At 41.1% G+C, this 10,479-nt stretch overlaps 2 protein-coding genes across 2 annotated transcripts; one reads left to right on the forward strand and one right to left on the reverse strand.

Annotated features, from left to right (window-relative positions):
- The first annotated feature begins 330 nt into the window (after window positions 1–330).
- Window positions 331–2,803, forward strand: LOC113012295 (akirin-2-like). Its single transcript, XM_026152398.2, has 6 exons — window positions 331–536; window positions 872–1,045; window positions 1,459–1,602; window positions 1,692–1,841; window positions 1,965–2,036; window positions 2,184–2,803. The coding sequence occupies exons 2-6, from the start codon at window positions 874–876 to the stop codon at window positions 2,192–2,194; spliced, it is 549 nt and encodes a 182-aa protein (XP_026008183.1). The 5' UTR covers window positions 331–536; window positions 872–873; the 3' UTR covers window positions 2,195–2,803.
- A 785-nt stretch (window positions 2,804–3,588) lies between these two features.
- Window positions 3,589–9,704, reverse strand: orc3 (origin recognition complex, subunit 3). The gene is made up of 20 exons (XM_026152397.2): window positions 9,572–9,704; window positions 9,411–9,465; window positions 9,221–9,318; window positions 8,699–8,837; window positions 8,442–8,546; window positions 8,189–8,352; window positions 7,954–8,093; window positions 7,666–7,825; window positions 7,094–7,207; window positions 6,851–6,984; window positions 6,599–6,662; window positions 6,388–6,504; window positions 6,172–6,251; window positions 5,690–5,823; window positions 5,095–5,186; window positions 4,889–4,986; window positions 4,663–4,804; window positions 4,412–4,528; window positions 4,091–4,170; window positions 3,589–3,787 (listed from the first exon to the last, which is right to left on the reverse strand). Exons 1-20 carry the CDS (start codon window positions 9,593–9,595, stop codon window positions 3,682–3,684), a joined length of 2,163 nt encoding a protein of 720 aa, XP_026008182.2. The 5' UTR covers window positions 9,596–9,704; the 3' UTR covers window positions 3,589–3,681.
- Between the last annotated feature and the right edge of the window lie 775 nt (window positions 9,705–10,479).

A 10,479-nucleotide genomic window follows, 5' to 3' on the forward strand; every position in this document is an offset into this window, starting at 1 on the left:
GCAGGTTTCATAATAGGCTATAATAGCTGAGCCTCTGCATTGTTTTCATCAGTTACTCCAATATTTACTCCAATATTAAAACAAACGAGTGTATTAAGAGTAGAAATACAGGATGCGGAGAGAAAAGAATCACAACAAACTGTCAAATGTGAAGTTTATTCCTCAAAGCTAAAATTAAACCAATTATCAATTAAATTAAACGGGGTTTATGACCCATACTTTTTGACTTTTGATGCGCTGTCATGTTTTGTCATTGGTTTACGCTTCATGGTTCACTACATAATCCAGAATTCAACGCGTTTTGAGATTGTTGGGGTTTTTTTTTTTTTTAGACGTGACGTCACTAACCAGAGAAGCCGACAGCGACAACATCGCATCAAAAACAGGCAGCTAAGTTGTGCTAGCTAGCCCCCCTATCTAACAGCAGACAGTTGGCCTGCAGCTGGCTGATCGTCACTTCAACTTTTGAGAAACAACTTTAACAACACGAGCTGGTGAGCGCGGTGCTGCAGGCCAACTTCCCCCCTCCCCAGAAGGTAACATAAAAACAGCTTTATACAAATGTTAACCAGGACACACGCTCACGCCAGCGGCAGCCACAGCTAACGTTAGCTTTGTTTTTTTTATTTTTATTATTGGCTAGCAGGAGTAGCTAACGCTAGTTCGCTAGCAGACATTTAAAGCCGGAGCTGCGCAGTATGCTCGTAGTTTTATCCATCGACAAAGGAAACTGATTTGAACCTAACAATTAGCTAGTTGTGTAAAAAATTAGGCTCGGTTAGCAGCTGTCCAAAATAGTTGATGTCATCTCCTCGTTATTGCCTTGTTTCGGTGTTTTTACGTGCAATCTCTCCCTTTTAACAAACTGAAGTCATGGCGTGTGGAGCCACTTTGAAGAGGACCATGGATTTCGATCCGCTCATGAGTCCTACATCCCCCAAAAGACGAAGATGCATCCCCGTGTCCCCGTCATCCTCATCCCCTAGGAAATATCTCAGCATGGAGCCTTCGCCATTCGGGGAGTCTTCATCAAGACTTAGTGCAGGTAATGCTGGCTAAGTTGGCCTGCTTGTTTACTATCTGGAGGGGGGCAACAACAACATGTTGAGTCACTCTGTGTCAAATAATGGATTGGATTTATATAGCGCTTTTCAAGGCACCCAAAGCGCTTTACAATGCTACTATTCATTCACTCTCACATTCACACACTGGTGGAGGCAAGCTACGGTTGTAGCCACAGCTGCCCTGGGGCAGACTGACAGAAGCGAGGCTGCCATATCGCGCCATCGGGCCCTCTGGCCAACACCAGTAGGCAAGTAGGGTAAAGTGTCTTGCCCAAGGACACAACGACCAGGACAGAGAGCCCGCTTCCCAACCCCCTGAGCCACGGTCGCCCCAAAGGTGAAAACATGACAGCTGTTACTAATGGACGCCCTGCTTGTCTGTTTACCCCACTAGAACAAATCCTCAACAGCATCAAACAGGAGTACAAACGCATTCAAAAGAGAAAGCATCTAGATGGAGGCTACCAACAGTCAGAGTGCTGCTATTCGCCAGAATCCCCATCCCAGTCGTCTACTATGAATGCTTCCAGCATGGCAGGTGGGCAAAGGCGCAAGGTTAAGCTCAAATAATCATAAAGCCCATTCTACAGTGCGGTTTTAAGGTTTGATTGTTATTTATTTATACAGGAACATCCTCTGGAGGCGTCTCTCCATCTAGAAAAGAACAGCCATTATTCACCCTCAGACAAGTTGGAATGATCTGCGAACGCCTGCTGAAAGAAAGGGAAGAGAAGGTTCGGGAGGAATACGAGGAGACCATGACTTCGAAGTTGGCCGGTTGGTACCCAATGCTAATGTGTTTAAAAAAACTGAACCAGCAAATGTTAGCCACATATTTTCCCCAACTAGCAAACAATAGTTGTGAAGTAAAATGTTTTAACTGGTTGACTTTGATTTCAGAACAATATGACACCTTTGTGAAGTTCACACATGATCAGTTAATGCGACGATTTGGGGAGCAACCTGCAAGCTGTGAGTTCCTTTTTATTTTTAATCCCACCTTATTTCCACATTCGATGTAAAGGACAAAGCCTCGGCTTTCACTTCGAACTCTACGATTTTAAATTTAAACTGGCACTTCTGGTTACTTTATTTATATTTCACCTCCCTTCTCTCCAGATGTTTCCTGAGTGTGGCACAGAATTTTTGCAAGACGGCCTTCCCACGCTGCAAGCTATCACGTGATATCTCGAGGAAGAGAAGCGAAAAAAAACTCATCATTGTAAGAGATTAAGTTTAGCTAGTTTAAAGGAAACTTTTCTTACTGTGCCATATATCTGTCTTTGGGCAAAGGTTTATATGAAGCTGTTGTCAGTTGTTACCACTCTGTTGTAAGCAACTAGGTGCTTCCTCATGTAAATGGACCCTATTTCTACCAGTGGCCTACGTTCCTCCAGCTGTACGTGCATCTACAGTTATCTCACTTTTGTATTGATTCCCAGCATTCCAGGCTTTGTCACTTGTTTCTGTTTTGTTACATGTAAATACAATAAAGCAGGCATTGAGTTTTACACAAGGTTGGCAGGTCGGTCTGAAAGAATGTGGAAGAAACGCAAGTTTAAACAGAAAGAGTATGTTTGCTGTTTGTTCACTGCTTTTTAAACTGAGCATAAAGTGGGCTAATTTGCTCCCACCCCCTCCCACCACCAGTGTTTTATTTATTGAGTTTTGTTCTGCTGGTATCACTTTGAAACCAATGTACTTATTAAAAACAATAAACATCTTTTAAGAGTTGAAAACTGGTTTGATGCGTCAAACTATATCAGGAATAGCTTAATAAATACAAGTAAACTTATGTGATCGAGTGCTGTGATAAACAGCATTGGGACTGCTGTCAATTTAGTGCTTAAATTACTCTCAAACTGTAAGTGAAAGATGGAATATGGAAGTGCCTTAAACCTGCAATCTTTCTCACGTCCAGTAAGGGGTGACTGCTTTGATTACAGTAGTAAGTTGGATTATATAGAACTGCATAGGAATAGCATCCCTCAGCTCACTCTCTGTAAAACTATAATGCTGCTTTCAAGACTTTATTTAGTACATCATTTTCATTTGAATGAAAATGGTCCAGATCAGCGTTAAACATGAAGATAAAGGATGATTTTCAGGGCTAGCCTGCCTTCTCCACCGTGAGTTTTTTTTTTTACCGCTGCTCGTTAGCAGGTGTTTGCAGACAAACAAAACCTCCACAGGCAACCGTAACTGTTTGAAAAGAAAAAAAAAAATCACTTGGAGGTTTTTGGTACAACTTTACAAGACATTTCTCTCAGCGAGAGTCAGCAGCCTCCATGAACCACTGCCAACTAAATGGACAATGCATATTTTTCCCTAGCAACAAGCTGTTGTATCATGCCTGACATCATGGTCAAATTTCAAGTAATGTGTGAGAAACCTCAGTATATTATAATGTCTTAATTAGTTTGAGTTGTGCTTCAGTGTAACAGCATATTGGCCCAGGTGTACCAGTCATTGCAGAAAAGACCTACAGCACCTGACATCGGTCTATTATTTAAAGAAGCAGGTGTAATTTGCACGTCTTTTATTAGAGTGAAAAATACAAATCTGAAATTAATTTCTACAGATGTTAAAAAAAAAATGTTTCTCATCACAATTGTGGTTAGCAGCCTCCCCAGGTGAGTCGAGCCACATGGTCGGTCTTCTGCTTGGTAGACTTGATGAAGCCCAGAAATTCGAGCTCTGATACAGCGCGGATGAAACGAGCGCTAAAGGACGAGTTAAGGAACAAAAAGTCTTTACTCAAGTTAAAAGTAAATGGCATATTTCAGCAGTCGTGTTTGTGTTCTTCAGCTCTTAACTTTCATTATAACTCCCCAAGTATTTGGGTTGCTTACAAAACTAGAATTACCTCAACTGTCTTATCCAATCATGACACTCAAACAAAGACATAACTGAGGAGTAGCTGCTTTACTGTTGTCTCATTACTCATTTTCACTCACTGAGCAAAACACAAACAGCAGCAGCACAAAATGATCTGTGAGAAATACTTTTTTTTCCTGGAAGGATACTGTTTGACTTCATCCACTTTCCCAAAATGTTCAGAATCCGGATCGTTACCCTCAGCAGCCAAAACCACGGTGGAGTACGCCTGAAAATAAATGTTTTCATTCATGTCACCGTCCGAGTCATTCTGGGCCAATAATTAATCCTCAGACTGATAATGTGACACGTGGGCCCCTCGGGATCAATAAAGCCTCTCTTACACTGAGAAAAACAAAAGCTTCCAGCTAAAGAAAGTTTATGAAGCAAAGTGGGAAGCTGTGGAAGTTTAACCTTGGTCCATTACAGGTAATGAGTTCACTATTAAATGTCTTAGTTTATAAACTCACTTCCAGCCAGTCGTAGAGGTTGATCAGCCTTCCGCACTCCAAGTGGAGCTTGTAAGCGATACAGATGTCGGGAGCAGCGTTGGACACCGTCCCATCCTCGCTCTTCAGGCTGTCGTTCTAAAAGAAAGTCGAAGTTGTCACGTGTTTTTAGAACGTCGCTGCACATTAGTGGTTGTACACCAAAAGAAGAACTTTCTTCACTTTCACTTCCTCCTGCTTATAAGGGAGGTAACAAGCTGAAGCAGGTGTACCTGAAGATAGTGGTAAGGATTGCTGAGCGCAGCCTGAATGGAGGTACGAGGTGTGGCATTGAGGTGGCGTCTCACTGTGGCAGATGAACTGTAGTAGCAGACCTCATAAAGGGGCTGTGACTCTGGGGGGGACAGATGGCTCCTGGGTGGAATAAAATCATTAGCTGCAGAGTGTTTGCAGTGATGCGAGTTGTATTTGGGGGAACCAGAGTCTCATTTGTCTTACTTTACTAAATTGTCGATAAACTCGAGCGCTTCGTTCCTGAGGTTTTCAAATGGACTCAGTCGCTTGGCTCTCCGAGACTCGTTCATCTCCAGCAGCGTCTGTGAAAACGATAGAGTTTAAGCAACAGCAAAACAGCAGTTTTAAAGAGGCGGAGAACCCCTCTGGAGAAACAAAAGACAAAAACTACAATTTAAGTGGTCAGTTACCTTCTGCAGCTGGAACAGATCTGTTTTCTTCCGAAGATTTTTTATTGGAGAGGCGATAGAGGCTTCCACAGTTGTAGTCATTTCAGTAGCAGCTGAAATACAAGATAAAAACTTGTACATTTGGAAAGAAGGGACTGGACTCATTTTCTTGCTCCTTTTATGGGGTCACCACAGTGGATCATGAGCCTAGCATCCTCCTCTGTCACACCAGCCCTCTGCTTGTCCGCCTTCACTGCATTCACGAACCTCCTTTTCTCAATACTTTTCCATCAACACTCAATTCCATCTGTAGTGCTCTTTCTTGGCATCCAGCCACACTGCTGCTCTGCTGATCATCACCTCTAACCCTAGCCTAGTTTCAAAAACTCTTTCCTCTAGCTTCACGGAATGACTCATCAAGTTTATCCCTCTGCTCATCACCCTTGTTACTGAAAGTTGCTACCAGTACATTTCTCCTCCATTCCTGAGGCTTCCTCTCAATCGCCGAGATTATGTTAAACAGTCTGGTTTAAAACTCCACCGCCTTCTCTGTTATACCATCTGCTAGCGATCTCTTCTTGAATCGAGATCACACAAAATCATATCTTCAACTTACTGTCCAGCTGCTTGAATCTGGCAAGTAGTTCCTCCAGCTGGACGAGAGCATTCTTCATCTTCTTTGACTTGCTGAGCTGCAGTATCTCCACACACTTCTGTAGCAAAGAAACCAACTCGCCTTTTGCCAGCATCCTAAAAGGAAAACACGTTAGCACCTCAAGTGGTTATTTTAGGGTCAAAGAGAAAAAAAACAAAACAAAAAAAAAGACATCCAACAAAGGCACAGCATTCGTTTGTTGTCTATGAATAGTAATTTGGCCACCAGGAGGCACAATAACCTTCTGATCAACCATGAATATGCTGCCATCTGGTGGTGAAATATTCCAATCTCATCTGCTCAAGTAGTTTTTTTAATTATTTACTGTCGATTAGTACAAATAATCCATCTTAAAATACTAGGTGTGCCTAAAATTTAAGTCAGTTTTTAGCAGACTGTTCATGTTACCAACTTTTTACTATGTGCCAGCAAATCACGCTTACTTTACAAGCTTCATGGCTGACTGGTAGTCCTCATTCTCCCATACACTGTTCGCCAGACATATTAAATGGAGCTCCCTGATCTGTAATGCAAATTAATCCACTGTTATGTCATGGCAGATTAAACAGCAGTACTTTGGTAATAAAGAAGATATAGCTTAGACCTACAGGAGGTCAGAAATAGTGGGATGCTTAGGCATTAAAACTGTGAACTCTTGCCTGTTTTCCGAGAGGATATCGAGGTAACGATGAGGTCAGAGTGTGGAGACACCTCAGGATGGGATAATAGTTCTTGTGGTATTTGTGGAGATCCTTTATCAGTTGTTGACACAACTCCTAAAAACCGACCAAGCAGGTCTTGTTCAAAAACCTCAGACATTACAGGATCTGAAAACGTGCGCGTTCAGCATTTCAGATGATGAGAATGTACCTTTAAGTGAGAGTCATCGGTCATCAGATTGACCTGTTCCTGTGCTTCCTGCTTCTCTACATATCTAGCGAAACACACACATTAAAACAATTCAAAGTCTTGCTTTCACATTTGAAAAAAGGTAAACACAAATACACAAATTAATAACATGCCAAGTCACCTACCATCACTTTTTGCAGCTAAATAAGTGCTGCATTTGCATTTTTGACTCACACGGGTGGGATGATTGGAGAAAGAAACAAGTTTGAGTACCTTTTGAACGACGGCAGCTGTCTTATCCTGTCCAAGTTGGGTTTGCTGAGCTGTGTGACGTTGAACAGAGCCTTCTTTTTCTTGCAACACAGAACACTGAGAGGCTGAGAGTGAAAGTGCTCGAGCAGAGCCAGCTGCACAAAGACCAAACAGAAACTTTAAACTCACATATTTCTGTATTTGAATTACACAGAAAAGAGGAGGATGACAGACTTGAGGAGACTGTTAGAGGATGCTCCATACCTGCAGTCCCTTAATGAAGTTTCTCACTGAGAAATCATGGTAGAGGAAGACGCCGATGAGGACCTGCATCACTTTCCCGTTGAGTTTAAAAGCAATGTGTGATGTCAGGATCAACTGAAATAATAAAAGAAAGAACATTTAACTACTTTTATTTAATTTCTTTACATCCTCCAGGCCACTGATCATCTGCAGTTAGGGTTAGTGTGACAGCTATGGCTCGCTCAAAAACAAATGCATCCTTTTTGAGGCACTGAAATGGAAAACAGAAACTAATGTTATAAATGTAGGACAATTTATAATAAATGTACCATCTAATTCCTGGAAAACATGCCTCTAACCAGAGCCTGCTCGTCTGCAACCTGGTGGTGTCAGGAGGTTTAAAATGTAACTTACACTCAGGAAATCGCTTTCAAAAAGAAGATGTTAGATATGTTTAAGCATGCAACAGTCTTCAGATTGGAAAGCTAAATGTACACATGGACTCATAGATATCAGGAAGGTTTTCCCATCTGGAGGCTTGCACAGATCAGTGTTTTTATGTTTTTTTTATTCTTTGGTCAGGTTGAACTTACCTTGTCAATGACTGTAGCCAGGTGTTGCGTGCATGACAGCGACTGGAAGAGCTCGATACAGAGCAGGGAGGACACAGAGTGGGGAAGCATGTGCTGGATGGTACTGGGTGATGTAGCGATCCCAAAGATGAATGTCAGTGGAAGGCGGTCAATGTACTGACTGTGGAGCAGAGTTTGTTTAGCAGAGACTTGCCCAGCTTGCAAATCCAAAATGCATTAGCAATTATTTGTGTATTATGTGCAGCCGTAAAAATAAGAAAGCGATTCAACTCAAGAGTCTTCATTTACCTGCAGATGAGGATGAAGTCCTGAAGGACTCTTGGGTTAAAAGCCTCTAAATCTTTGAAAATGATTACAACAGGAGGCTGCTGCTGCTCATCTCTGACTTGGGAGCTACGTTTTTTCCCTGGAGTACCAGTGGCAGATTTCTGAAAAACACAAAAACAAAATAAAAACATATATGATACATATCACTTACAATCCAAGTCTCTGTATGCACGCCAACAGTGGTTTGTGCACCCACCTTTGTTCTTGCAGCGTACCAATCACAAAGTATCCCGAGAGAGCAGTGCACGCTCCTGTGGACCCGAGGGCTCGTCTCCACATTCTCCTCCTCATCTTCATCATCCACAACCACAACTGTATCCATCAACCGCTCGAGCACCTTCTTCATCAAATGCTTCAGTGCTGAAATCATAAACGAAACACATACCATTTAAAGCAAAGCCTATGAGGGGAACACAAAAGGATTTCTGACTGATGTCTTAACCCCTTACCTCCACACTCTTTGGCCTGCACAGAGGCCACGTGAGGGCTGACAGACTGCTTTAGCATGTCAGACAGACTCTGAAAGGTCATGTCGTGATCTGGGATGTTCACACCTAGAGTGGACATCAAAGGAAGTTGAGATTAGGTAGAGATGACAGTATGTAATGTAAATTGATTATTTCTACTAGATTATACATAGCTGTGAGAGCCACATATGTTTTTTTTAACTCAAACATCAGATATTACTGCCTTATAACCTACATACCGAGCATTAGAGCTGCTGTGGGGATTTCACTGGCCCTCATCTGTGATGCCCAGTCGCTGTTTTGACGTGTGGAGGAGCATTTCCTCGTAAAGTCCAGCAAACTGTCCAAGATTTTCCTGTTGAGTTCATCTTGTAAAACCTAAGAAGCAAAAAGTACATATGTATGTAAAATGTATTTGTATTATTGTATTGTATTATGTAGAAGAAAAAAAAAGGGGTCTGCTCAGTAAAAATCAAACTAACATGGCTAAATTAACGACTTAAAAAAAAAAATCACATTAATACAGTACTCCTGAAGCATCTCCTGTTTTTGTCACTATATATTCAAATTTAAAACACAATAAAAGCATGCTTGCATATACAACAATAAAGCCATGTATGGTATATTTTTAATGTATGCATGTATATGCTTGCATACATTACAAATTAGAGGCAATTAACTGTTTTCTCAGTTCAATCAACTATGAGCACATATTTTCTACAGTCTACTGTCTGGTCTTCCTGCTGAACATCTGTCCTCACCTCTGTGTCTGTTTTGATTTTGTCCCACAGTTCCTGACATAACCTGAATCGTGTTTCACTGCTCTCAGCATCCTCGCAGCCCTGAACGAAGTAACTCTCTGTGGCGAAAAATGACATCAGCAACTTAATACCACTAAATCCACCGACAGCTCGGGAAGACAAATGTTGTATAAACACTCGCGTATCTCACCCAGACTGAGCGTCTTCTTCTTTTTCTTAGCGCTGGGCTTGAAAACAAAGCAGCCCTAAAAACGTTGACAAATAGTCTCATTTCACATTGTATGACGACTGCCAGTAAATTAATAAGTTTTAATCAAATATGCATGAAGCGCAACATATATAAGACTTTACCTTTGACACGGATGAAGTAGCCATCTTTCGCTACACGGGTCCGCAGTGAACAGCCCGGCCTGTACCCTGAGCTGGAGGTTCTATGTGCATTTAAAATGACGGATGCCTGTAGCCTTGCTGGGTATCTACTTCCCGCCAAAGTGACGTATACGGAAAAGGTTGTGTTCAGCTGATAAACAGCTTCAAGCGTGAGTGCGTTCATACTTTTGTCAAGTTGTTTTAAGTTATCCAACCACAACCCATTTTTCTAAACTAACATAAAATACACCTGATAAATAATTTAAAAGAAGGAACGAAAGTTTTTTTTCCCGTTAGATCACTGCTGTGAACGCTTTCTAACATTGCTGATCTTGAACGTTCCCCAACAGCATCTCCGGTGTCCCGTTAGTCCTTCAGGTCCATTTTGCGTTACAGCTGGCAACTCTTAAAATAATGACGCAATAACCATCATAAAGCTCTATAAAAGCCATTAAAGTCTCAAATCAGTGCATATATACACCTACTTCTTCATATATATATATATATATATATATATATATATATATATATATATATATATATATATAGTTTTTCTTTAGCCGAGTTAATTCCCATTGTGTATTGTGTGGAGGAAATATGTTGCAATAAATTAAAGTTTTACATAACCTTAAGATAAAATATGTAAAAGCAAGCCAAGAATGTATGCACAAAAAAAAGTGAACAGTATGTTTAATTGTAGAAATAAGCTCAATATATATTTTTGTTGATGTTAAAAGTACTTTTCCATGAACTATGGAGGCTTATTTCTGCAATTAAAAAAGGAGAAAAAAAGCAGGCTAAGTTAATTTTCATCGTATCGTTTCAAAATTTGGAGTTTCTGAGCAAGTTGGAATTTTGAAGTCAGAATGGGGGAAACACTGAGAGAAAGA

This window comes from Astatotilapia calliptera, chromosome 19, assembly GCF_964374335.1.
Source record: "Astatotilapia calliptera chromosome 19, fAstCal68.1, whole genome shotgun sequence".
In the NCBI taxonomy this organism is placed as follows: Eukaryota; Metazoa; Chordata; class Actinopteri; order Cichliformes; family Cichlidae; genus Astatotilapia; species Astatotilapia calliptera.

Coding starts and splice junctions, on each gene's coding strand:
- LOC113012295 (XM_026152398.2), top strand. CDS start 874: ATGGCGTGTGGAGCCACTTTGAAGAGGACCATGGATTTCGATCCGCTC. Junction 1,046..1,458: donor TTCATCAAGACTTAGTGCAG/GTAATGCTGGCT, acceptor TTACCCCACTAG/AACAAATCCTCAACAGCATC. Junction 1,603..1,691: donor GAATGCTTCCAGCATGGCAG/GTGGGCAAAGGC, acceptor TTATTTATACAG/GAACATCCTCTGGAGGCGTC.
- orc3 (XM_026152397.2), bottom strand. CDS start 9,595: ATGGCTACTTCATCCGTGTCAAAG. Junction 6,663..6,850: donor CAGCTGCCGTCGTTCAAAAG/GTACTCAAACTT, acceptor GTGTTTCGCTAG/ATATGTAGAGAAGCAGGAAG. Junction 3,788..4,090: donor AAAGTGGATGAAGTCAAACA/GTATCCTTCCAG, acceptor CTCGTCCTTTAG/CGCTCGTTTCATCCGCGCTG.